Genomic DNA, 27435 nt, shown 5'->3' with positions numbered 1-27435 from the left:
TTATTTTTTTGTGTTTGCGCACTCTGAAGTAATAAGCCGAACACAGCAGAGCGGAACGAGTGAAGAGCTTTATCCCCTTGTATCACGCACAAGTGACGATTCTAGTCAACCAATCAACGTTCTGCAGTGAGTTTAGCTCCACCCTTTTGGTACCCTTTTCTGTGCTAAGTACCCCAACGGAAGGGTACCAAAAAAGTGGTACGGTACGGTACGGTTCGCTATTTTGGTACCATTCACAACTTCTGACAATGGAAACGGACATAATTGCATACGGTACCGAACCGTACCGCACAGTGGAAACGAGCCAATAGAGTGATCTGCTGCACTGCTGCCTGGTTATTCACTCTTAGCTCCTGTTTGGTCGTCTGCCTGATCATATTATTGTTATCTAGCATTGCTGTGCATGCATGGTTCTTCTCGATACAGTTTCTGCTCTATCTCCCCATTCAGTTGTTTTGTCTTGTGGCTGTTCTCAGAGCTCTGAAGCAGTCAGGACCAGGACAGAGAGTGAGAGAAAAAGAGAATGAAAACCACATGAAGAGAAGAGCGTTTAATGTAATTTTAATAACTACTGTGTCTATGGCTATCACATACGTGCCAAGTACTGTCTCTGGAATCTATACCTTTCTGACACAGCAGTATAATGTAATATTTTGGATTCCCTCTATGCTTTCTTATGTACTAGCTGGTTTTGTTCAGCCTGTTCTTTATCTGCACCGGGCTGGAAAACTCTCCTGCCTCTGTTCATAAAACATTTAGCAAATTTGACTACACCTAGTTTTATTTGTTGATAAGATTTATTAATGAATGGGAAATTGCTGATTATTCTGGTCTTTACACTGCCAAATCAATGTGTCAAACTCGCAAATCCAGTGATTGTTCCTCAAAAGTATTCATTATATCAACTTGGTACCTTTTAAACACAACTGGATTTCCCAGAAGTCTATAAAAAAAACGTGGGTAACGCTTTATTTTAAGATGTCCTTGTTACACCTTACATGTACTTACTATAGTATTAGCACAAAATTATGCATAATTACATGCAATATCCCTAAACTAAACCCTGATCTAAAACCTAAGCCTATAGTAAGTACATTAACATTTGTTGTTAATTAACATTACTCTGTACTTAAATGTAAAGGACACCTTAAAAAAAAAGTGTAACCAAAACTTGTACTTGCAGCCAAACGATGAGATTTCAAATGCAACTCTTGAAAGTTTTGCGTTCAAACAGTCAGTCAACAGCAGTCAATCCATGTGTGCATGATGGAGTCTTTCATTGTCCTATTTGTTTTAAATTTGTTTTGAGTGTGTTTGTCTGATCTAGATATTATAAATGGCTGTTATTTGCTTGTTTATCCAATAAATCACTTTTCCAGTGTAATTTTCTCTCCCATTCTTTCTATCTAATATCTAAAAGTTTGCATATCAGGTGTTTAATGATTGGCACCTGCACTGGCCAGTTCCAGATATATACTTAAAATAAAAATAAAGCTTCCAAAAGAAGAACCATTTTTGTTTCCCCAAACCGTACAGCGAATTCTTAGAATGAAGAACATTTGAAAAATCTAAAGAACCATTTTCCACTATAAAGAACCTTTTGTGGAATGGAAAGATTCCATAGATGTTAAAGCTTCTTCATGGAGCCATCGATGCCAATAAACTATCTTTAATTTTAAGATTGTTTGGATAATTGTAATATTCACTGTTCTCTTGATAATTTAGTCTTCAATGATTTCATGGACCATTTTTCTCGTTTACTATATAATATAACTATGGAAATATTTAATTATTTCTTTAATGAAATGATACTCTAAATAATAAACTAAAACTGCCATAGGTGGTGGTAAACAGTGTTGGGCACATTACTTTAAAAAAGTAATTAGTTATAGTTACTAGTTACTTCTCACAAATAGTAACTGAGTTAGTAACTGAGTTACATCATTATAAAAGTAACTAATTACCAGGGAAAGTAACTATTGTGTTACTTAAAAAAAAAAAAAAATTAAATATCAAATAACTTAATATTAAATATGTTAAATGAATGAAATGGACACTAAATAGAATAAATTATTATTATAAAACATTGTACATTAATCTACACTATTTATCTACTGACACTTAGTATCAGTCAGTCAAGCATTATAATATGATATTGAATATGATAATTTAACATTATATGATGATAGAACTTTAGTAATTACTATACTATAACCAAGTATGAATGCATATTTTTCGTGTTGACTGAACTTAGGACTGGTGGTGGTGCTTAAGATATTGTTTGGTGTTTCTAAAAAAAGGGGGAAAAATTGACAAGATAACAAAACTACTACGAATTCTACTTCTAATAACAATATAAAACGCACTAAGGATTAACGAGCTGCTGGGATCATGAATATTAATCACGTAGTCTGCATTCGCTCAAATTGATTTGCTGAAATCAAAATAGGGATGATAATAGGTGAGCACCAGCCAATGCGATTGTCTTTTGCGCATTAGTTAGTAGTTCTCCACTACCAGAGATCCCGGCAGTTCTTAAAAGCTGAAGAATTCCAAAGGAACAGGAAAATACAACAAAGAATATCGTTTACATGTAGCGTGTCAATTCTGCATGTTATGAAAGACTCTCTTGCTCTGTATCTTTCTTTGCATGTGAGACAAAGCTACGGCAAGCCGTGCGCCTTCACACTAGAGTTTATGGTACGACAAATACAGCTACACTGCGCATCCATTCAGATGAACTGAAAAATTAAATTCAAATAATATTACAATAAATTATAGTAACGGCGCATTGTATTGTCAGTAACGGTAACGGCGTTGTAATGGGGGAAACAGTAATTCATTTGATTACTCGTTACTGAAAAAAAACTAACGCCGTTTATTTATAACACCGATATTCCCATCACTGGTAGTAAATGTCTTAATGATTAAGTCATTTATTCATTTATTTGATTCGTTCAAATAGCTGATTAATTCGGTAGTGTAGTAAATGGTTCTCTTTTTCATTGGGCTTGTTCGACTTGAAGCGGATTATCACCATCAGATTAATTAGTGTGTGACATCAAAGTACCGCGAGAGTGATTAGAGAGCAGATGGCTTACAAATGTCAGCAGATGTCATACACCGATCGGTCTGTGCAGCGCCGCTTCAAATCCAACGAGCCTAATGGTTCACCTAATTCGTTCAAAACGTGGATTAAGAAATGAAATGCCGCTGTGTGTTGCTCGGAGACGAACAGTTCTGCTTTGTCTTTGTTTTCTTTGGCAAAATTGAGCAAAAGAGACAACATGTGTCTAAAATAACACAATATTAACTTCTTATTTATTCAACTTTTGTATAAGATCAGTATCACAGCACTTGTGTGATATTGCTTAACTATATTATGTAAATATGAGACGACAAACTCAAACAGAGACATTCTAACTACGTTCTTTAGGCTCCATCCCACAGTGAGTTGTTGCCCTGCATCATATTTGTCATCAGTCAGCTGTATGAAATGTCAGATGACCCACGTAGGTCTGGGGCGGGGCAAGTGCGTTAAATGCTTTAATAATTTGAACTCAGTATTTTTCACCGTAATTAATTAATCTAGTTAACGCATTAAATGGACAGCCCTACTTTTAATATTTGCATATCTGATGTTTTAAGTGATGTCGAGCAGATGAAGTCATGCACATTATATTCTTGTGACAGCTGTAAAGTCAGTCTACCAACCACAGCACAGACATTTATTTACATCCACTGAGACTGGACATTCAATCTTCAGGTGATTTACTTTAATTAACCTTAAATGTTTTGGAACGATATAATATTGCTGTTATCAAAAGGGTTATGGTCATGTTAAATGGACTAAACAGAGCTGTTTCATCTCCATTTGTTTCATCAAAGTGAATTAGCAATTTACTCAACACCATAGGCTCTTATGTATTACACGATCAACATAAACATATTGGCGTGATCAGCTTACTTGTATTTAAATTTAGAACTTTTTATCTTGCATACATGTTGAACTGCAATCCGAATAACCCCATACGTTTATATTTCTCTATTCCTATAGAAATATTAATCCTGTTTTGTTGTCTGTCTGAGCACAGAAACTAAGGAGGAAATGAACTCCACCACATCAGGAGCTTCCACCAACTCTACAGCTCCCATGTTGCTGGGCTCTTTTGAAATTTGTATGTTCAGCATCAATATCCTATTTGGTCTTCCTATAAACTCGTATATTTTATGGCTCATCGTCACAGGAACTGGAGGCGGAGTTGCGTCAGATTTCTTCAACTTTAATCTGTCTGTTTGTGAGATTGGTATCTGTCTGGATCTTACGTGTTTTCTACTGTTAAATTGGCTTTCATTTTTTGGGCTAATAGCACTGCTTTTCCAAGGACTTCTTCTTGCTGGTCGTCCTCTGTTTCAGTGTGTGATCTGTGTTGAGCGTTACCTGGCAGTGGTTCATCCTGTAACCTTTCTGAAGTACAAACCTCTTAGATATAGAGTGATCTGCTGCACTGCGGCCTGGATAATCACTCTTGGCTCCTGTTTGTTCTGCATGTTCATGTTAATGCTATATAATACTAATGGACATACATGGGTCTTCTTGGTGCAGTTCTTCCTCTTCTTCTCCATCCAGTTGTTTTGTCTTGTGGCTGTTCTCAGAGCTCTGAAGCAGTCGGGACCAGGAGAGAGAAGGAGAGCGAGAGATGAGGAAAACCACATGAAGAGAAGAGCATTTAATCTCATTCTAATTACTACTGTGAACATGGTTATTGCATATGGGCCACTTATTATTTCAGCAGTATTTATACTGTTAACAAAGGAGTATAAATTAATCTCCTAGTTTGGTTTGTTATGTGCTGTCTGGTTTTGTTCAGCCAATTCTCTATCTTCAACGTGCTGGAAAACTCTCCTTCCTTCATTTCCTCTAAACTGGCAAAAAAAAAATAATAATTATACACAGTTTTATTATTATTATTATTAATTTTAAATATATTTTTATTAGTGGATGGGGCATTTTTTGTGCTTTAAACTGAAGTGTCTCTTCTTAATTGGTCTTTATACTGCTATATTTTCAAAGATCTGATGTCAAATATTTCTTAATTTTGTGTACAAAGTATATAAACAGTCAATAATCAGTAGTCAGTCTATGTCTGTAAATCTTTATTCGACCTATTCATTTATACATAAAGTTTATTCTGAGTGTGTTTAATGGATATAGTTATGTTTGAAATCAGTGTGTTTATCAAATAAAATTTTTAATCAGACCCGGTGTCATTTTTTCATATTTATTTCTCTCTCGCTCCTTTAAATTTCTGTCTAAAAGTTTGTATAAAGTGATGAATTCCAGCTGTGCTGGAAAAGTTTAGATGTTCAGTCTGCAAAAATAATATTCAGGTGATCAATTTGAATTAGCTTTTGTTACTGTAGAAGCAGCATGGAATACTTGATTCTGATAGGTCAATACAAATTACACATTTTTCAAATAAATATTACAAAGCAAAAGCTTGAAATATTTGCATGTTTTATGTGGCACGCAAAAGATGAAGTCATGCACTGATATCCCTGTGATGATTGAGGTCAGTCTACAAAACACAGCACCGAGATTATAAACCCAAGACAGGACTCGGGTGATAAAACTTTTTATCCTCAGTAATAAGCAAACATGTGTAAGCCAAGTTCCAAGCTAAAATGAGACAAACTCTTTTTGTTTCACGGAACAGAAATTTAACTCGAACAAAATATGAGAGAAAATCATATTTTGCACATGAATGTAAGTTCTTTTGATCAAGATGAAAAAAGGTGGAGGGTGTCATGTGACCTGTGAGCATGATGGCTGCATGGTGTTTTAGCTCTGCTTAGCGCCACTCATTTTCACTAAATATTAGTTGTTTTTCGCCAATTACGCGACATTTTGTTTTATGTTTTGACACGGTGCACCAACAGTATGACTTCTCGTCAAGGTAAATCGGCTGCCAAACAAACACAACACGATCAAGCACCTAACCAAGACCGAAGAGTCCCTCGCCGCCATGATTTCCAATGCAATGGAAAAACAGCAGCAGTTCATTGAAGCGCAGTTTAAAACTCTGCAAGACAGACTGGATAACATTCAGACAGAGCGGAGTTGGTAAAGCGGAGAAAAACTATGACAAGTCAGATTGACGACATTCGAGGAAAAGATGGCTGATTTGGAAGACCGGAGACGCAGGGATAACGTTCGTATTATGAATCTCCCGGAAGGCGTGGAAGCCACGAATCTCATGGCATATATCTGGGGATCTTTACCTGTATGGTTCCCTTCGTTGGCCGAGGCTAAACCGGAGATCATGAGAGCTCATGCATAGGCCCTCCCAACAACTCCGGCAGGCCCGCGCTCATTATGAAGATGCTACGTTATACTGATAGTGATTCGATTCTCCGTGCATCCAAAAAATCTCCAGTCAAGGTGGATGGTAAAGATATTAGATTTGCCGCGGACTATAGTGTGTTCACCATCAACCGACGCTGTTCATTCATGGAGGTAGCTAACAAGTCGCAGAAAATAGGCTTTCAAACTTTCTTGATGTACCCTGCACAGCTGAAGTTAACGTGAGGTTCGGCTCAGCACATTTTCAAGTCCCCTTTGGAGGTGGAGGACTTTCTGAGCAGTTTGGCCATGCAGGAGTTGTGAGTAAGGTTAAAGTGACATTACCTACAATGCTGTCTTAAAGGTTTTCTTTTTCGTTCCTTGTTTTGTTTGTCCTTTTGGACTTTTTGTCTAACGTGGGCAAAACGTCACAATTTGCCTTTCATTGTAAGCTATTTTGTTTAATTTCGTGTATTGCTAATTTTGGTTATTAAAATGTTAATAATGGGTGGGGAGCAGCTGCATTGTGTCTACCCAATGCAATCTCTATCATCTGTTGATTTATGCAAATTTATGTCGGATCTTAGCCTACTTGATGTATATCGCATTTTTCATCCTACTAGAGTTCACCTTCTACTCTGTTAGACATATTCTTAGAGATATTCTCATGCTTCAAACTCAAAGCGGATATAAAGACATGCCCTTTATATGATCATAGTGTGGTTTCAGCTAAGATCTCTCGTGTCTGCACCTATTAAGGTATCACGTTGGTGTTTTAATACCACACTGTTATAGAACAAAGATTTCTGTGCAATGCTCAAAGAAGATTTGAATTGGTTTATAGAGGTAAATACTGGATCGGGATGCTATTGAGGGTTGTATACAGTTATATAGGGTTGTAAACTATTTGAATGCACTTCGCAGAGGCAACCACCCTCCGCTGCGCATCAGGTGGTTGTTGTAAGTGTTTGCTATTTTATCCATAAACACTCCATCAATGACCCAGTATCATCTTTTGCATATTGAGGGTTGCCACGGAGATTATTGCTTGGCAGCCTATCATAACACAGATGTGTAACATTTTTAAATGTCTAAGAATTTACATATCAGGTCAGTGTTGAATGAGTGGCACCTACTGGCTATGTGTCAATTGTATAAAGATTTTTAGGGAAGACTAAATTCATTGTTCTGGGAAAAAAGGTACTTTCAGTTGGGTACTTTTTATAATTACAGACTGGATTGAACATGACTACTTTTATATGTATGAACCTCAATGTTTTTATATTTTCATACCTGGTGTTTTATGTGACGTGAAGCAGATGAAGTCATGCACATATATTCTTGTGACAGCTGTGAAGTCGGTCTACAAAACACAGAACAAAGATTTATACACACCCAGAGCGACCGGACATTCACTCTTCAGGTGAAAAACTCAAATTCTTGTTTTTACCTTAAAACAACAACAATACTGTGTCTATTTGATAATGTCCAAGTGTTTTTAGGGCAAGTTTAATGCTTTAGCTATTAAGACAAATTAGACTATTGTTCTATTACTGAGTAACAATTTAACTGAAATCAATACAAGGCAGATATTATAACGTATTTTTTGTATTAGTAAGTCATTTATTAATGTTGTGCTCTGGTATATTAGACATGCGGATGTACTGAACCTTTATTTATTCTTATTACACAGCTCTCTGGAATACTTGATCCTGATCTGTCAATCTCGACCAATCAGCTCACTCTCTTGTTTCATACAAACTAAATTTCCTCCATCTTGTGTATCAGTGAACTTTACTGGATTTTTGGTCTTTTCTTTTAGCAGAAAATTGTCATATTGTTTGATTGTTTTGTAATGGCACATTTTTTTCCCCACAGTGGAAGCATTAAAAGAGTACACAGGTTAACTTTTAAAGCTGCTTTAAAAGAGATGAATAACTCTACAGTGAACTTCACCACACCTGAAGCATTTGCAAACTCCACAGCTTATTACAATAGACAGCTTGTATCTTCAGCATCAGTTTCATATTTGGTCTTCCTACACACTTCTATGTTTTATGGCTCATCGTTACAGGAATAAGTGGAGTTGAATCAGCTTTCTTCAACCTCAATCTCTCTGCTTGTGAGATTGGTATCTGTCTGAATTGTTATCATATTGATTCATCAGCCTCTCAACTTTTAAACAGTTTTTTGTAGGACTCTCCATCACTGGTCCTCCTCTGTTTCAGTGTGTGATCCATGTTGAGCGTTACCTGGCAGTGGTTCATCCTGTAACCTTTCTGAAATACAAATACTTCTCAGATATAGAGTGATCTGCTGCACTGCGGCCTGGACAATCATTCTTAGTTCCTGTATGTTCTGCATGTATACTTTGAGTGAAGAGTACAGTCACTTTTATATTTATCACGTTTCTTCCCAACACAGTTTCTTCTTGTCCTCTCCATCCAGTTGTTTTGTCTTGTGGCTGTTCTCAGAGCTCTGAAGCTGTCAGGACCAGGAGAGAGAGGAAAGGAGGAAAACCACATGAAGCAGTAGTTATTATCTAATTTTAATAACTACTGCAAGCATGGCTACCATATATGACCCATATACAATCATAGGATTTGTTAGCATTATGATAAAGGAGTCTGTTGATACACTTTTGTTTATTGGCTTTACTTGCTACAGTATATGCTGGTTGGTTTTGTGCAGCCTGTTCTTTATTTGCACCACACTGGAAAACTCCATCTCTGTTTGCCACAATATTTCTAATTATGATATTTTAGTACATTAAGATACTGAACTTTACTTATTGATAATGTTTATTGTGCTGACAAAACTCTGAATAACATTTTTTGTGGTCACAAAAACCCAAGCAGCAGAAATTCTTGTTGTGACCCATCATAAGAGGCACCTTAAACTTTCAGATTTTTTGCCAATTACGACATCTCAGACATAGCAACACTGCTTCATAAATTTAAGTTCGAGTTGCATTGTGAATCCTTTGTAAATGCACTTTTGCAATAATGTCTATGTAATGGCTCGTTTCCACTGAGCGGTACGGTTCGGTACGGTTCGGTACGCAACGCAACGCAATTATTTCCGTTTCCACTGTCAGAAGTTGTGAATGGTACCAAAATAGCGAACCGTACCGTACCATTTTTTTGGTACCCTTCTGTTGGGGTACCTAGCACAGAAAATGGTACCAAAAGGGTGGAGCTAAACTCACTGCAGAACATTGATTGGTTGACTAGAATCGTCACTTTTGCGTGATATAAGGGGATAAAGCTTCTCCTTCACTCGTTCCGCTCTGCTGTGTTCGGCTTATTACTTCAGAGTGCGCAAACACAAAAAAATATATAACAGTGTATTTTATAATTTTATATTTTCACACAGACAAGCCATTTCTCAATATGTGTTCTTGTCTGTTCTTGTGGACTTGTGAAATGTCATTGCCCAAAAACCCACGTAATTTTCTAAATATACTGTTATTGTGTCATGAAATGTAGTTTTAAGAGTTTTTCAGGTGAGAATGTAATTGTTTAGAACTCAAATCTGTGGTTTATTTATAAAGATAGCGCCTATTTGAAAATTTGCTATGCCGATTTTTTCATTATTTCCTCTTATATAAGCCTCTTATACTTTGTACTTATACTTTTATAATGGCTATTATTGTTCATTAAAACTGACATTTAACAAAAGAGGCAGAGTTGTGCTTATTGTCGCTTTTATCGTTGATCGCTAATTTCCGCATACACCACACCTACCAAGTAAGGGTACTATTGGCAGTGGAAACGCAAGCCTGATCAGGGTTACCCGCATCGAATCGTACTGTACTGAACTGTACTGTACCGCATCACCAGAGGAAACGAGCCATAAATGTACCTTTTGTGGTATATATGCTACTTCAGACACGGCTTTTGTATATTTTCAGTGTAAAATGGCTTATAGTAGTGATCACTGTTTATTTAGTAAGTGACTTAGTGATGTGCTTTTGATTGCTCTATTTAGTTCACAGGTCGGATGACCAACTTTAAGCGGTTTTCCAGATGTCGTTTCCAAGTAGCTGTGTAAAATCTGAAATTCGAGTTGTCTGGAATAGCATAAGTTCTTTAATTTGCGCATTGTCAGAAGATCACCAGCAGAACTTTCCACTCCCATATGTGCTTTGAGATTGCACTCTTGCCCAATTTAGTAAATCTGGCCCATACATGTGGTTGCTATAGTTAATACATTTTAAACTAAACTTAATTTACCTTGTTTATCGAATTGATTTGTCCAATGTATTTGAACTGACAAAAGTTATTAGCCAATAAAGCTCATCAAAGACCCTGAGTAACCTTTTCCATATTAATTGTAATAAATTTGACATCCTATGATAAGATCGATGTCTACCCTGTTTTAAATGCTCAGTCTAAGAATTTGCATATCAGGTGTTGAATGAGGGGCACCTGTGCTGTCTGGTGTCGAATAAATGAAGATTTTGGAGGAGTGAACACAAGGGGCAGTTCTGGCCTAATGGTTAGGGAATTAGACCTTGTAACCCGAAAAGTTGCAGGTTCGATTCCCAGTAGGTGGGGGGAGTAAATAAAGCGCTCTCTTCCACCTTCAATACCCACGACTGAGGTACCCTTGAGCAAGGCACCTAACCCTCAATTGCTCCCTTGGTGCCGCAGCAAAAATGGCTGACCACTGTTGTTTGTGTGTGTTAACTTGGATGGTCAAATTCAGAGTATGGGTTACTATACTTGGCAGTCACTTAACTTTACAAATTGTTCTGTTCAAGTGTCAGTTCGTAAAACTTCACAAGACAGTGAAATTTGGTGGAATTAAAACACACTAGACAGAAAAACAATTTTAGCTTTTTTATTTTATTTATTTTTTAGCATGAACTGATTTTGCACATTTCATATAAATCAAAAAGACTAATCGCAAGCAATCCAATCAACATTTTCCAGGTAAAGGTAAACCGCCTTTGCTGTTGATTTTTTTACTGAGACTATCTGTCTTTTTGATTGTTTTTTACCTTTGCATATGTGGTGTTTTATGTATCGTGTAGTATTTGGAGTCATGCTCATATATTGTTGTGAAGTCAGTCTACAAATTACAGCACAGAGATTTCTATACATCCAGAGAGACTGTACATTCACTCTTCAGGTGACAAACCCTTTTTTATTATTCAATTTATTGTTAACAAGAAAAAGCATTGCTACTGTGTTGACTTGATTTTGTCCTATAGGGTTTGATAAGCTTAATGCAAGCTTAATTAGGCTAGTACATACAGGTGCATCACAATAAATTAGAATGTCGTGGAAAAGTTCATTTATTTCAGTAATTCAACTCAAATTCTGAAACTCGTGTATTAAATAAATTCAATGCACACAGACTGAAGTAGTTTAAGTCTTTGGTTCTTTTAATTGTGATGATTTTGGCTCACATTTAACAAAAACCCACCAATTCAACTCAACAAATTAGAATACTTCATAAGTACTTCATTTACATTTTTAGTGAATTGTTGGCCTTCTGGAAAGTATGTTCATTTACTGTATATGTACTCAATACTTGGTAGGGGCTCCTTTTGCTTTAATTACTGCCTCAATTCGGCGTGGCATGGAGGTGATCAGTTTGTGGCACTGCTGAGGTGGTATGGAAGCCCAGGTTTTTTTGACAGTGGCCTTCAGCTCATCTGCATTTTTTGGTCTCTTGTTTCTCATTGGGGGATTCTCGATGGGGTTCAGGTCTGGTGAGTTAGCTGGCCAGTCAAGCACACCAACACCATGGTCATTTAACCAACTTTTGGTGCTTTTGGCAGTGTGGACAGGTGCTGGAAAAAGAAATCAGCATCTTTAAAAAGCTGGTCAGCAAAAGGAAGCATGAAGTGCTCCAAAATGTCTTGGTAAACGGGTGCAGTGACTTTGGTTTTCCAAAAACACAATGTACCAACACCAGCAGATGACATTGCACTAGAGGTCTGCACGGGCTTTAAATTGAAGCCCGAACCCGGCCCGTGCCCGACATCGTCTGACCCTACCCTACCCTACCCGACCCGAGTGGCACAGTTAAATTTAGAGCCAGAACCCGACCCAAACCCAAAATCTTTTTTGTTGTTTTTTTCCACAACGAATAGCCAATTTAAAAAAGAAAAGAAAAAGGATGCTGTATTTCACGATTGCATGCAACGGTCAGTAAGCAAATACATGTCAAGAAACAGATTCATCAAGGCTCGGCCACTTCACAAGGCAAAAGAAAAAACACTTAGGCCTACCAGTTATGAAAGTTTATGAACATCAGGTGCAGCGGTCACATCAATTCTGCCGAATTTTTGAATGGTTGTATACGACAAGACGATAATTCTTCCACCGTGCAAATTATGGTCATTTTCGTCAGTTAAGGCTCGTTAGCCTTCAGCCTGCTTTAAATCAGACACAGAGATGCGGTAATATCGCGTTTATTTGAATTAATTAATCATTTATTTGAATTAGCGAGAGAGAGAGAGCGGGATGAAAGTTGCGTGTGTAAACCTGCGTCTGCGCGTCTCTCTCTACAAGCAATGAGGCTTAGTTACTTCAAAAACAGCGATTTTACCCCCTCATTGCAGAGAAATAACATTGCGAGTCAGTAGCCTATCGAAGCTATTTTACTAATAAAAGTTTCCATGCTGTGTATTCGCTGCACGATCTCTATCTGTGTGCAATAATGTGTGTGTGCATGCGTCTATGAAAGCAGCGTAGCCAACTGTATATAGTTTTAGTTTAGCTACAGACCCGAGCCCGAAACTATTCATTAAACATTAACCAGACAACAGTCCAGTTCTTCTTCTCCTTAGCCCAGGTAAGACGCCTCTGACGTTGTCTGTGGTTCAGGAGTGGCTTAACAAGAGGAATATGACAACTGTAGCCAAATTCCTTGACACGTCTGTGTGTGGTGGCTCTTGATGCCTTGACCCCAGCCTCAGTCCATTCCTTGTGAAGTTCACCCAAATTCTTGAATCGATTTTGCTTGACAATCCTCATAAGGCTGTGGTTCTCTCGGTTGGTTGTGCATCTTTTTCTTCCACACTTTTTCCTTCCACTCAACTTTCTGTTAACATGCTTGGATACAGCACTCTGTGAACAGCCAGCTTCTTTGGCAATGAATGTTTGTGGCTTACCCTCCTTGTGAAGGGTGTCAATGATTGTCTTCTGGACAACTGTCAGATCAGCAGTCTTCTCCATGATTGTGTAGCCTTGTGAACCAAACTGAGGTACCATTTTGAAGGCTCAGGAAACCTTTGCAGGTGTTTTGCGTTGATTAGCTGATTGGCATGTCACCATATTCTAATTTGTTGAGATGGTGGGTTTTTGTTAAATGTGAGCCAAAATCATCACAATTAAAAGAACCAAAGACTTAAACTACTTCAGTCTGTGCATTAAATTTATTTAATACACGAGTTTCACAATTTGAGTTGAATTACTGAAATAAATTAACTTTTCCACGTCATTCTAATTTATTGAGATGCACCTGTATAAACTGAGTTGTTTATATTTAATTGGAAAATTGTTCATTCCTTTCAATTCCTTTTAATTACACCTGGTTTGTTCTCACTTCCCTCTGCTTAGATTGTGATTATTTTGTAAGCCATTACACTAAGAAGACAAACACAAAGATGAATACTTCTACAGTGAACTTCACCACACCTGAAGCCTCTACAAACTCCACAACTCATACATTTGGACTAATGGACTATCTAAAAATCTGTCTGTACAGTATCAGTTTGTTTAGTCTTCCTATACACGCTTATATTACATGGCTCATCATCATGGGAACAGCAAGTGGAGTTGCATCAGAGTTTTTCAACCTCAATCTCTCCGTTTGTGAGATTGGTATCTGTCTCGGTAATTTGGTCTTTCTACTGTCGAGGTGGTTTTTATGTTTTAAGCTGTTAAATTTGTTTTTATTAGGGCTTACATTCACTGGTCGTCCTCTGTTTCAGTGTCTGATCAGTGTTGAACGTTACCTGGCAGTGGTTCATCCTGTAACCTTTCTGAAGTACAAACCTCTCAGATATAGAGTGATCTGCTGCACTGCTATATGGATCATTAGTCTTGGCTCGTGTTTAGTCTGCATGTATAATTTCTCCTCGGGCAACTTTTGTGCACATGCATGGTTCTCGTCAGTGCAGCTTACACTGCTCATCTCCATCCAGCTGTTTTGTTTTGTGGCTGTTCTCAGAGCTCTGAAGCAGTCAGGACCAGGAGAGAGAAGAAGAGATAGAGATGAGGAAAACCACATGAAGAGAAGAGCATTTAATCTCATTCTAATAACTACTGTAAACATGATTGTTCTATATTTCCCGTTTGCAATCACAGGAATCTCAGTCATTGTGACAGCAGACAGTAGTTCGACAGTTTGGTTCACTAGTTCGACTTGTTTTGTTCTGGCTGGTTTTGTGCAGCCTTTTCTTCATATGCGCCGGGCTGGAAAACTGTCCTGCTTCTGTTCCTCATAAAATATGCAGCTGTAATGTTTTACTTTTTTTTTTTTTTTTTTTTTTACTAAAGCTGACTTGTTGATAACTTGTTACTGGGTAAATATGTTGCCTGTCTGTTTTCATCAGCTGTCCACTAGAATTAACACAGACGACAACACTGTGTTAAAAGCATAACATGTAAGAGTGTGATAAACATTGATTCCTCTGTAAATATACTTGTAAAGCTCTGTCTAACAGAGTCTACTTGTGTTTTTTTATTTATTTAGGTTAATGTATATTGGTAAAATTAGGAACACTGTTAATCTCTACATGGACATCAATTAAAATATTGCCATTTCAACCACATTCTTTAGGAAGTATATAAAAAGAGGGACAGTTTTTACTACTCTACGATACCTGGAACTAAATCATTGAAAACACACACACACACACACACACACACAAGCTCTGAAAATGAGGATTGCTGAAATTGGAGGAAATCCCAAAATTCTAGTATTTGTTACTAGTTCCTAGATTGCAACCTGGGACAATCACAAAAGCAGAGATTTGGCTGCTTAATCTTTAACTTCTTAAGATCAATTCGCACCAGTTCAGCAAGAGATGAACTTTGTTTGTGTTACTTGCATTTTGGTGAAAGCTGACAACAGGGTTCTGGATGGCCCAACTGCGTGATGCAGTGCATGAGCACAAGTTGGAGCGCGATCAAAACAAAGGCGAGAGAATGAAAGAGCTGCTCAGACATTGGGGTTTTGGTCAAGCCGCGAAGTCCGTCCCACGACGGGGTCTTCCAATCAGAGGTTACTGCAGGGCGGGTCCACGCCCCGTACTGTTCCTCTTCAGGCACAAAATACATGCTTTAATGTTAAAAAAACACATTATTTTTCAAATACTGTACATTATTGTAGTTCCTCTATGCCCCGCCTCTCTCAAACGCGTCATTTTCTGCAAAGCCCCTCCTTCCGACAAGCACAGTCTGCTCTGATTGGCCAGCTGACCAGTAGCGGCTCCTGACCATAAATTTAGGTGGGGCAGATTATTTTGTAAACTTTATATTCTAATCTCTGAACTCAAAATTTTGGCAGAGATGTCCTTGCGTTATCCTGTGGGTGGTGTGCTAATGTTGATTGACAGGCTCGAAGTAATGTTACATGCATAAAATGCTGTATAATAATTGCCTTAATGTAGTATTTATCACCTCCAAATGTTGATTTAGAATGTTACAAGTTGTGGAGCAATTCGGGGGAGGAAAGACGATCATATGTCTATTCTCAGAATAAACAAAACAAACACAACAGAACCATATAAAGGCTATTCATGTGAGCACATTTAAACTTAAGGATTTAACGTATAGCCTACTTTGTTCATTTGCTCCACTACTCCACATAGAAAAAAAAAAACAGACATGCCAACTAGTTACTGACCTGATGCAGACATAGCTGAAGCGGATTGATATCGTCTGGTGGAGTGAGGTTCACGTAAGTTAACATGAAAATAAGCGGGGCAGTCTCAAATCTGCCCCAATGGCTCTCAATTAGAGCGCGCTGCAGTTCCCATTTTCACCACAGACTTAAGTTGCAAAATTGTGGGGCGCTGTTGAGCTCAGGAGGGCTCACTGTCTGCCCCACTTAGTATCCTGTATACATGCCTGCTAAAGCCATGCGCAGGATTTGAATATATACTGCTTACTTTACGACTTAAAATAGTATAGGAAATCCGAAAAATATTTGTTGCAGAATGCTGAACATATTTACAATTTATTATTGATTCAGCTTATATAGAGGTCTATGTTTTGGATGAATATTTATAGACGAGCCGCGCCTGCAGCTGAACCAGTGCATTGTGATTGGCTGAACACCACAAGCACATGTCGGAAATGTAACGCCCCTTTCCATAATCGCGAGCTTCAAAATAAATGTAAAGACAGTTAATAATGTCCTTAGTTTTACCATCAGTTCAAGCCCGAGTCGCATGACAGAAACAGTGATGATGCTCGTATGTATTTGCAGTACACAAGAAAGCTGACTCCACTGTAATGTGTGACCCTCTCTCTCTCTCTCTCTCTCACACACGATGCGATACTCTACATGGCGCAAAACTCCGCATTTTAACAGTCAACAGCAAATACTTAAACTATTAACAAAACATACTTACAGCCGCTGATTTAAGAGCGCCAGATTATCATAGCAAAGTAAGAATTGACCCTTTCTTTTAGAAATAGCCTTTGCACAGCCAGCCTTGTACTCTCCTAGGTTCACGAAACTGTCGTCCATAAAATGCGTTGCACAAATTCGAACATTTGGGTTGTGCTGTTCTGTTGTAAGTAATCTTAATGATTTCTAACTGCATCTACTTTCAGAAGGCCAAATAAAGTGCTTTTGTTTTCGCATAGAAGCACACAGCGTCTCCCTGACATGGCGGCATCAACACTACTGTGGTTACTGAAACCACGCCTTCTTTCTTTGTGTGATCATTTGGGCGGCATTATGCAAATATTTCCACATCGTGACGTAGACATGTGGGGGTGTGTTTTAATTTTAGCCCGGTCTGGATTTAGCCTTCTCTTTTAGATAGAATAAATCCTTCTGTGGGAGACTGAGCTTTGTAACTGCAGATCTTATACATGCACAAACAGCTACATAACACTAAAGAAAAGGAAAAATAGAAATCGCATCATATGACCCCTTTAAATTGCACATGTGGTCCTTTAACCCTTTAGCTGCCCCACCAAGAAAAAGGCAATTTAATTTTTTTTTTTTTGCATTTCTTATCTCCTTATGTCGCTAGTTACCACACTCAATGTATTTTTTTTCAATACATCCCATAATTTTAAAAATATCAGCCTCTACCAAATGGTTGATATGACACTTTATGGTAAAAGTACCGGAATTCATACACATACTATGAAAATATGAAATTTTGAACTATAATACTAATATAAACAAAAATAAATAACACATAAATAACTAAAAGTAACAAAACCAAAGACATTACATTCTTTCTGCATTCAAAAACTAAAACTAAAAAAAAAAAATGCAAAAGATAGTAATATAATGGCATTTTAGGCTTTTATGTTTCAAGAAAACTTTGGCTCCTGAAGGTAGCATCTGCTCCTCCTCACTGAGGGCGACATTGAAGAATGTGGATGCCCCTTGATACAGCAGCAAGTCATGGATGATGCCAGATGAACTGGCTCTGCAGAAGACTTCAAAGCCCCACTTATCTGCTTTATTGCCAATATATTGGCAGAGGGTGCCAGCTCTTGTGCCTTTATATCTTATCATGACCTCATCCACACTGTGCTTGTAAGTGGATGGTATCAGGAGACACTGCTTGCTAAGCATCTCAAAGAGTGGACGGATTTTGTCAAATCGATCTGGATTCTCACTGTACTGCTGATTGTCATTGACGTGAACATAACGGCGTAACAGCTGGAATCTCTTCCTTTGCATGATATCAGCTATCACACTGCTATTACTCATGGTGCCAGTAATCCTCCAGCAATGGAAATTTGAAAACACCCATAAAGAGTAGCATGGAAAGAAAATCTTCAATCTCTTTTGGGCTGGTCTTGATTGGATCCCCCAGCTCCTGGGCAGAGTACAGGTTGGTATGATGGGCAACATGCTGAATCTTGTCATCAGTGAAGAGCATTTTGAAGTATTGGAAGGGTGACTGTACAACCACAGGGGGTCCAAATCTTGATTTTGTGACCTGGAATTCCTCAATGTCTTCATGCTTCCAGATTCTTCTTGTGCCATTGTGTGGGCCTGAGGGGGAACTTGAGCCAGGGGTATCCTCTGGCTCCTTCAAGAAAACTGTTTTTAGAGTGCGTTTTCCTTTTCTTCTTGTACATGGAAGCTTTTCGTCTGGTCAGAGGAGAACTGCCCCCCCCCGACTGAGCCTGGTTTCTCCCAAGGGTTTTTTCTCCATTCTGTGAAATGCCTTTAACTGAAAATTTAGTGTTTAATCTTGTCATTTTACATGATTGACACACTATTTTCCTATTTTGATATTGTGAAGTTGCTCTGACACAATTTGTATTGTTAAAAGCGCTATATAAATAAAGGTGACTTGACTTGACTTTGTAGAGGATGTGTTTGTTGAGGGAGCATCATCTTCATCCAGGGACTCAAAAGAACGGTCAGCAGCTACCTCTTCTTGGACGGGGTGATAATCAGGATCCTCTATTGGGTCATCAACATCACTGAGATCAGCATTAGAGTCTTGAGGGTTTTCTGGTACAAGGGCCATTTTAGTAATGTTAGTACACCAGTATGGAAGCAAATAAGAGACATAACTATTTAATTTAACAGCCACTGAATACTTAGTTTTGAAATATTTTATTTTGAAAAACATTTATCTGAATTCATTTGCTCTGAATTCACACCTTTGAAATTATTTTACTTTGGAGACCATGTATCTGAATTTATTTGTTTCAATTTACCTCTCAAAACCTGAATTTCGATGAATATTTTTCAATGCTCACAAATAAAAAAAAAAAAAAATCAACTTACAGAATTTCAGATAAAATAGATTCAGGTTGATCAAATTTGATTGCTCAAATTCAGATCTCAAATTTCAAGTTATTATTTTTCAAAGAAAACAGTCTAATTCGACTGCTCAAATTCAGATCGAAAAATTCAAGTTAAATATTCACATGGTAACATCTGGGCTACCCAGGATAGGAAAAACAGTTGAGCACCGAGCACGACGATCATGTGCGCAAGGTATACAGTAGGTGGCGGTAATACTCCTAAGCAGTGAACGGCCATGAAACGGAAAGAAGAAGAAGAAGTAGAGCACGACGACCTGTCTGTCATGATCGAAGAAGTAAAGATGACTTCCAGGGAAAACGAAGGCGCCCCGGTAAGTTTGCTGTTTATGTACAATCGGACTCAGGGCTCGACAGAACAGAAGTATGTTGTTGCTAATTATGTTTGGAACACATATGCTATATAGCTATGGTTTGTGTGACTCGTCTCCCTATGTAAGTTAAGTCAGCTAAACAACACGTTATAGCTAGCAAGATAACTTTAGAGCTCAACGGTGGCCGCCCACTTTTTGGCTGAAAGCTACATTAACGTTCATAAAAAGGTTTAAGCCTCACATAAAGTATAACGTAACGTTACAGCGGGGTATTTGTGTGATATAAACAGCTGTTTATGCAGATTACACTTTAGCTTTAACATCAGTCGTATGGTCAGTGGGTTTAAAACTTTTTCTCGTGATGTTATTTTGTATTTTCTGTATGATATTTGTGTTGACAGGGTACTAGTCATGCTGAGCTGTTACGATCAGCCAGGCACTTAATGTCCTTATTGACCGAATCTGAAAGGGGAGGAGGTGCAGCCAGTAGTGATGTTCCTTGCAGCAGTCAGGATATAAGGTTAAGTGTTTAAAATACATTTTAAAATCTGTTCACAAGGATATTTTTCTAGTCTGTGATTAATGATTATTTTTGGTTACTATACGGCAGGGAACGGAGGCAAATAGGCCAAAATGAGAGGTCTGGCAATCAGCCACCAAGACCTTCTATTCAGATGGAATTGACAAGGTTCAGCATTATATTCTCTGGATTAATTTAATCTTATATAAACTCATAGTTTGATAGTAATCAAGTTTTAACAGACTGTGCTATCTCCTACAGGTCGTTTCCAGGTATGTTCACTAAGGGAAAAGGGAAGAGGTGTTTTCCGCCAGTGAGTCTTGTTCCTGCTAAAAGGCCTAAACCAGTAGAAGTTGCTTTCCACCTTTTTCCAAAACAATATGAAAAAACCCCAAAAGAACAAGACCAACTAGTCCACTTGCAGGCAGGACTGGGCCGCAGGACTGTTTATTTAGATGAGAGCACAACACATGATGAGGTAAGCAGATTCCATTGATGTATATTTGTGCTAGTTGTACTATGACCATGAAGAATTCTGTTAATTAGTCCTACCCGATTCCTTTTTGAGATGTGGCAACCAGGACTGGCAACCATTTTATTATTATTATTAACCTTTATTTTACCAGGCAAGTTGACTGACAACCTTTTCTCATTTGCAGCAACAGCCTGGGGAGGGGGAGTTGGGGGGTTGGGGGATGAATGAGCCAATTGAGAGATGGGGATCATTAGGTTGCCATGATGGTATGAGGGCCAGATTGGAAATTTGTTCAGGACACCGGGGTTAACACCCCTACTCTTACGAATAGTGCCATGGGATCTTTAGTAACCACAGAGAGTCAGGACTCAAATTCTCAAAAGAATATGTACTATAATGCCTACTATGCAGAGTATGTAGTATTTGGAATTTTTGTCTAAATTTGTAAATTTCTTAAACAGCAAACACTGCTGTTACACATCTCTTTGATGGACAGCCAGGCCATTTAGTGCCCTCAGCCTCTCACTTTCTCGTGGAAAGTGACATGTTCGTCATGGCAGGCAGAATGGTGGGGCACTCCTTTGTTCATGGAGGACCATGCCTGTCAGGGCTTAGCCCTGCTGTTGTGCATGTCCTGTTTGGAGGAAGCCCGGAAACTGCAACAGTAACACCAGAGGACTGTCCAGACCTAGACATCCGTGAAACAATCAGGCTTGTATGTTTTTTATCTAACCTCATTATTTCTTCCCTGTTATATACAATCAAGCAAGAAAGTCTCCACCCCTTGGCCAATTTGTTTTTTTAGTGGGTTCTAATATTTTATGGAAAAATGGCTGAGGGGGTGAAGACTGTGCTATTTTAGCTTTTGTTTTATATTCTCCTTAATGAATATTTTTACATTTTAAACTGCTTTTTAATGTTGTATGTAAAGCAATTTAAATAGTGCTATATAGATAAACTTGCCTCGCCTTTCGCTTCCCTCTCTGTCTTAAAGCTTGAAGGGGAATCTGAACTCTCAGACAAGGACAAAACAAGTGTCCAGGAGTTGGCCTACGCTTGGGATCTCCCTGGCCTTACTGGAAATAACCGAAGATGGCTTTTTGAGAAGATGTTGATCCATGCTGTGTGTGAAATATAAAGAAACTGTCACATATTGGCAAAAGTCATCCTCAGAACTTGCTTTGGGATAATAATAAAAAATGACTTGTTTCACCTTCTGTCCGGTAATGTCATTAACAGGTAATTGGACGTGTCACACGACAAATCAAACAATTCAGGCGTGGTCTTAAAGAGACACCAATGTGGACATTGCTGACCAAACGACCTGACACAGTGGCCCAGCTTTTTCCGCAGGAGAGAGCAGTGGATTGTAACCCTGCTGTAACTTTTTACAATTCAATATTATTTGTGTGTATATATTATATAGATAGAATCCATGATAAAGTGGTAAGATTATTAAAGTCATGTTGTTTTATTGTCAATGTAGATAATCCTGCAGCACATCACCTGGCCTCATGAAGATGACGACGACGATTATTCACTTGACACAAAATGCTGCATATCAGGTTATCTTCGCCACTTCATTGAAAATGGTATGTGTACAGAGTTCGAAAGTGGCAGGTTACTTTTTAAACAGTTAGTTATAGAAATTGTTCAATTCATTAAGGTTATTATTAAGACTATTTTTGCACACCTGTATATAGGACAGGAAGAGTAGATAACCACACACTCTTCACACACAGCTTTATTAATAGTATTTTTTCATACCTTTTTGACATTTCACCAGGGTATATGGTGTTATGGTATTTCTGTTCAAGAAACTGCTTTATTTGTTACATAACAGAGCTACTATGATACATTTATTGAATACTAAACATTATATTAATTTTCTAAATTATTTTCCATTATTTGTAGCAACCTATCATTTGATCCATTTTGTTTAATCCACAGCATCACCTGATGAATTGACTGACCTGTTGAAATTCTGGACAGGATGGGAGATTATGCCAAGGAATAACCTATCCATTGAGGTGGTTAAAGGCAGCTTCCCAACAGCCTCCACCTGTTTTGAGACCCTGCGAATCCCAGGACATTACAAGGACTATGCATCCTTTAAAAATGACATCCTGGCTTGTATTGGCACTTGCCAAACAGGATTTCGTCTTGTGTAGGGACAAAGCAGTGGTGAATAACGTTACTGTTACTGAATAACGTTAATGTTAAATGTTTAAATGATTGCATATTAATATGCTAAATTACGAATACAAAGTTCATTATGTTTTTTGATGGACAATTATATTAATTGGCATGCAACCTGCTAGCAATGTAGCAACTTCAAAGTTAATGTCCTTTTAAAAAAAGTTTTAAGGAAAGTTAAGTGTTATTTTAGTTACGTACAAATGCATTTAAGCACAGAAATATTTGGATGAAGTATATTTTGTTGCCGCTGCTTTTCTCAGATTGCTTCATCAGTATTTGTCTGTGAGGTTCTTATAATAAATGTATCATTGTGTTCATGACAGATCTGTCAGTGTTTTCATTACCAAAAAAATCATCAGTGATTGACATTTATTGTTTCAGATTAGAATGATGGAAACTCATAGATTAACTCATATGATGCCTGTTTTATTTCACTGTGCTTAACATCTTATGCAGAAATGCATCTGTCTCCAGAGTGAATGTTCAATGCCTAGAACAAATCCACTATAACCTTTGTTGCTTTTGCAAACATGCTTTTCCAATCTTTGGTACCAAATAACTTCTATAAAGACATGACACTGATCATCTTAACACCCATCTGTGCTTTTAAGGGTCATTTGACTGCAATTTAGCAAGAGTTTTCAGTCTGATTAACTTCATAACATCCTAAATATGAAAATAGTGCATGTTTAATCCTCCGGTTATTCAAGGAAAATGTGTATATTGTGATGCAGGGTCAGTTTGATCTTCAGTGGTAATAGCACATTTTGCAATGGATGTCTGTCAAAGCGATGACTTGTCAATTGAATAAGAGTCATATACGGTAGGTCACTACAACTCATGTACTGATTAATTTGTGGGGCGTTTGCTCAAATAGACACATTAGCAGCTGCTGCCAGTCTTACAAAGGGTTTTTATTGCCAGTTCAATTAAGTTGTTCACATCTGTACAGTATAAAGGCCCGTTCATAAAACTCAAAACAATTACAAGAAATGCCTAAAATGCATTTATGTCTTGTAAATGTTGGTAGTTAGCTTGCCCTGATCTGACACACTATGGAAACAAGGGGGGCATGTGTGTGTCTTTCAGGTTTCAGATAGAACATGCTCACAAAATTGAACAGCAGCAACATAGATATCACAGCCAAAGGACTGGGATGCAGCTCTTGGGTCAACAACCTCTCTTAAAGCTTTCTGTGTCTGGGACGATGACACTGGAGTAGCCATCAGCAGTAAGTCCACTGTTTTCCCACTCAATGTGAGGAAAATCCATACCCTATCAAAGCAAAATAGAAAAACCTTACTTGTTTGCAGTATTATTTATCCTAATGCTTTATGGCACTTACTGTAACCTACACTTTTGTAAACAGCTTTGCTAAATATTTATGAACTTAAAGGAATACTTCACCGTTTAGCGTTAGGCTTTGTATCCGTAGTATCTCTGTAATATTTTCAAACGAACGTGCGTAGTTCCCTCACATCCCTCTGCGACGAGAACATTTTTTCTTTTTTTCGCATCATCGGAGGGAGGCATTTTTCCCACACACAAAACAGCAGTGGGATATGAGGGACCGATGCACTTTCGTTTCGAAAATACTACCAGGATACTACGGACACAAAGCTTAATGCTGATCAGTAAAGTATTCCTTTAAGGCCAGCCTTTGGTAAGGGAGTATTGACATACGTGCAATATCTTCATAACTAATGTTTGCAAGCACAAATGTAGGGATTTACACTATTGAAAGCATTCAAGTTGTACATTTGGTACATACCTCCATATTTTCTGGGCCTTGAATTGGGTGATGGATTCGGCCCAGCTCCCACAGCTGATTAAGGGTCATATGGCCTTCTGTTCTTATTGGATGATTGTCCCAGCCACTGCGGAAAGTGTCCAGGGAATCTTGCAGCCGTGGCAGGAACACATAATGGCAACAGAGGAGGTGTTTAGCATTGGTGATGTTGAGGAAGCCCTCTTCTTCAAGGTAGTGGAGAACATCATAGTAGATGTTTGTGACAGCTACCCACAGGTCTCTCCAAAGCCTCTCGATTCTGGAAAATAGTGAAGTTCAATAGGAACCTTTAAACTTAATGTACAGGGAAAATTCATCAGATTGTTCAATGCATAGTTGTGTTTTTCTTTATCTACTTTATTTGTTTAGAAGAAGAAACAATGTTTAATGGAATATAATGTCACTGCATACTATCAAAACAGAAGTGACATACAGATGTAATTCCAGACCCATTGACCCATACTTATTTTTTTGCAGCAAGGAAAAGTCTGTTGAATTTGCATGCTAAGGAGGTTGCAATTCAGTACCCTTTAACTGACAGCAGCTTCCACTGGAGATAGGACTTTCAGCTCACATATTTCTCAAATAGTAGTACTGCTGCAAGCTGATATACTGTATTTGTAGCAAATAATAATGTTCTTTCATGGCAGCAGTGAGGTGGTATCTTTCAGCTAGCATTATCTGAAGTTTTGGACTGACCGTTGATTGTGAACACTCTTGCCGGATATGAAGCTGCCCCTTCCAGTGCCACGGACTGTAAACATGAGGCGTGCAATATCTACATTTTCCACGCCCTGATCAGCCCGTACCCTTAAAACAGAGTAACATTTATAACAGTTATTTTTTTTATATATATCTCAACCAAACATTAACATGGAACATGATGCATGCTTTTAACTTAGTTATAAAGGGTACCCCATTATATCTATATAGACTTTGCTTTAACAAAAACAGATCTATACAGTCATGCAAAAATAACTGAAGTTGTCTCGGTTCTCTCTAGAAGAGGGAACGAGTGTTGCTTAAGCTAGCTTATCCGAGCCCGGTATTTATAGCCATAAGCCATGCCTATTTCGGCGGGACATGATGTGCTAAGGCGCTGACGTCACTGGCGGCTCGTCGATAGGCTGCTGCAGTTAAAGCAGAGCAGCCAATGGGTGTGCGACCTTGCACCTTGTTGTAGGAAAACACACATACAAAAAAGATGAATATAACTTAGAGAAAATGTTAGTTGTTTGCTTTTTCACAGGTAAGCTTTTGAAAAAGCATCTGAATTGTGAACTTATACTTGTGAACAATTTAAAAAATGTTTTTAACAATTGCAAAATAAAATACAGCAATTTCTAAAACCCAAGATTATTACTGTAATTTTAGAAGCAATCAAAAAGTAATTTAGTATGTCAAAAGTGAATGTGAACAACACAGTTATCATGTTTGATGGAGAATATGTGTGCAGTAGCATGAAAGCAGCACTATTAAATAAAGATGGTATGATGAATAGGCCTATACAAAAGTATAATTATTTCATTACAATATTATCTTACTGTTTTTAATTAATCTGTCCTTTGTCAATAAAAGGACTTTAAAAACTTACCGGATTAGTTTATGATTGGTATCAATGTGCATCAAGGACTGAGGGCTAGGAATGGAGTAGGTTCTTCGAACAATGCAACCTAAGTTGGTAATTCGGGATATGACTCTGATGGTGTCAACACGGTGCATGGAAGCTCTGACCCGTTCATACTGCACCCGCAGTCCTTGAGCTTGAAGAAGTCCTTTCACCATTCGATATCCAGAATGAGGCTGCCTGGATTTAATGTCTATCACACACTGGTCCAATTCTTCATCTGTCAGAGTGCTGTACAGTGCCCTAACTGAGAGATCAGACTCAGCCATGCGTCGATGGACTGTTCGTCTCGACACCCCCAAAAGCGCAGCTATGCATGGGATGGACAGATTAAGGTCCAAAAGGCTGGAAATGTATTCCAAAGACAGGACCATTCTCGGTCGTCCAACTGGTCCTTGCTCAAATTGCACAGTTTTATAGTGTTGCTTACTTTTTTCTTTTTCTACATTTACAAGGCTATGTAGCTCTGTCAAGGCATCTAAAATAGGCTGTGAAACAGCTACATGACTGGATATGGCATTTAAAAATACAAATTCTTGTGTGCTAATGAACTCTAAGTAGTCCAAATCCAGAGGCAATTGTCCAAGAATATGCTCTAAACGAGAGCGGAGTCGTTCCAAAATGTGGTCAAGCAGCCGTTGCTTAGAAACAAAAAAATGGAAGTCAGAAAAATCAGCTGCATTAATGAACATACAGTAATTACATTTCAAACCCTAACATTCTCCCAATAATTTAAATGGAGTTTCAGGGCTCAATATTCAGAAATATGTTTAAAGCAATGGTTATTAACTTAGAACTATGATAAGAGTGTATTAGTAACTTAGTAGTAGGCTCGTAGTAAATCACTGAAAACTCACACACAACGGATGAATCCCCAACTTTAGCTTATTCATTACCATGACTTATCCAACTGATTCCCTAAAGCTAATATTCACTCCAAGTCTGGCGTGATGTAACTTTATCCTACTCTGAAAAGCGTTTTATGTGGGATATCATTGACCAGCCTACAGGTATGGCCAGTATAGGTAATCTGCATAAACAGCTGTTTATATCACACAAACGTTACGTTATACTTTATGTGATGACTCTTTTAACCGTATCCATCTACATTGATGGCTCCCAGTCTGTCTGTGAGCTTCTACCATTGAAATCTTTTTTTTTTTTTTG

General features: G+C 38.1%; 4 protein-coding genes across 6 annotated transcripts; 3 read left to right on the top strand and 1 right to left on the bottom strand.

The window, feature by feature from the left end:
* Positions 1–4153: 4153 nt before the first annotated feature.
* On the top strand, positions 4154–4837 carry LOC131539440 (hydroxycarboxylic acid receptor 2-like). Its single transcript, XM_058774057.1, has one exon. The coding sequence runs from the start codon at positions 4154–4156 to the stop codon at positions 4835–4837; it is 684 nt and encodes a 227-aa protein (XP_058630040.1).
* An 8987-nt stretch (positions 4838–13824) lies between these two features.
* LOC131539425 (chemokine XC receptor 1-like) lies at positions 13825–15289 on the top strand. Its single transcript, XM_058774026.1, has one exon. The coding sequence runs from the start codon at positions 13968–13970 to the stop codon at positions 14808–14810; it is 843 nt and encodes a 280-aa protein (XP_058630009.1). The 5' UTR covers positions 13825–13967; the 3' UTR covers positions 14811–15289.
* Positions 15290–19431: 4142 nt separating this feature from the next.
* On the top strand, positions 19432–22955 carry LOC131539435 (G2/M phase-specific E3 ubiquitin-protein ligase-like). Of its 2 annotated transcripts, none has more exons than XM_058774046.1 (8): positions 19432–19658; positions 20060–20346; positions 20440–20656; positions 21115–21368; positions 21648–21776; positions 21893–22033; positions 22140–22245; positions 22604–22955. In XM_058774046.1, exons 4-8 carry the CDS (start codon positions 21198–21200, stop codon positions 22822–22824), a joined length of 768 nt encoding a protein of 255 aa, XP_058630029.1. In that variant the 5' UTR covers positions 19432–19658; positions 20060–20346; positions 20440–20656; positions 21115–21197; the 3' UTR covers positions 22825–22955. The 2 variants fall into 2 exon arrangements, with proteins under 2 accessions (XP_058630029.1, XP_058630028.1); XM_058774045.1 differs by having other exon boundaries at positions 19432–20178; positions 20269–20346.
* An 821-nt stretch (positions 22956–23776) lies between these two features.
* Positions 23777–26974, bottom strand: LOC131539394 (uncharacterized). Of its 2 annotated transcripts, none has more exons than XM_058773966.1 (4): positions 26236–26974; positions 25341–25451; positions 24624–24900; positions 23777–24127 (listed from the first exon to the last, which is right to left on the bottom strand). In XM_058773966.1, exons 1-4 carry the CDS (start codon positions 26958–26960, stop codon positions 24023–24025), a joined length of 1218 nt encoding a protein of 405 aa, XP_058629949.1. In that variant the 5' UTR covers positions 26961–26974; the 3' UTR covers positions 23777–24022. The 2 variants fall into 2 exon arrangements, with proteins under 2 accessions (XP_058629949.1, XP_058629950.1); XM_058773967.1 differs by lacking the exon at positions 26236–26974 and adding an exon at positions 25557–25757.
* Between the last annotated feature and the right edge of the window lie 461 nt (positions 26975–27435).

Source organism: Onychostoma macrolepis, chromosome 04, assembly GCF_012432095.1.
Source record: "Onychostoma macrolepis isolate SWU-2019 chromosome 04, ASM1243209v1, whole genome shotgun sequence".
NCBI lineage: Eukaryota > Metazoa > Chordata > Actinopteri > Cypriniformes > Cyprinidae > Onychostoma > Onychostoma macrolepis.
This window is presented reverse-complemented; position numbering and strand designations above follow the sequence as displayed.

Excerpts from the sequence above, each read along its gene's own strand:
- LOC131539394 (XM_058773966.1), bottom strand. The coding sequence starts at position 26,960 with ATGTTCATTAATGCAGCTGATTTTTCTGACTTCCATTTTTTTGTTTCT. Across the intron at positions 24,901-25,340 it reads AAGAGTGTTCACAATCAACG|AATCGAGAGGCTTTGGAGAG; the intron begins GTCAGTCCAAAA and ends ACTATTTTCCAG. Across the intron at positions 24,128-24,623 it reads AAGGCCCAGAAAATATGGAG|GGTATGGATTTTCCTCACAT; the intron begins GTATGTACCAAA and ends TTGCTTTGATAG.
- LOC131539425 (XM_058774026.1), top strand. The coding sequence starts at position 13,968 with ATGAATACTTCTACAGTGAACTTCACCACACCTGAAGCCTCTACAAAC.
- LOC131539440 (XM_058774057.1), top strand. The coding sequence starts at position 4,154 with ATGTTGCTGGGCTCTTTTGAAATTTGTATGTTCAGCATCAATATCCTA.
- LOC131539435 (XM_058774046.1), top strand. The coding sequence starts at position 21,198 with ATGTTCGTCATGGCAGGCAGAATGGTGGGGCACTCCTTTGTTCATGGA. Across the intron at positions 21,777-21,892 it reads AGAAGATGTTGATCCATGCT|GTAATTGGACGTGTCACACG; the intron begins GTGTGTGAAATA and ends TGTCATTAACAG. Across the intron at positions 22,034-22,139 it reads CAGTGGATTGTAACCCTGCT|ATAATCCTGCAGCACATCAC; the intron begins GTAACTTTTTAC and ends TTGTCAATGTAG.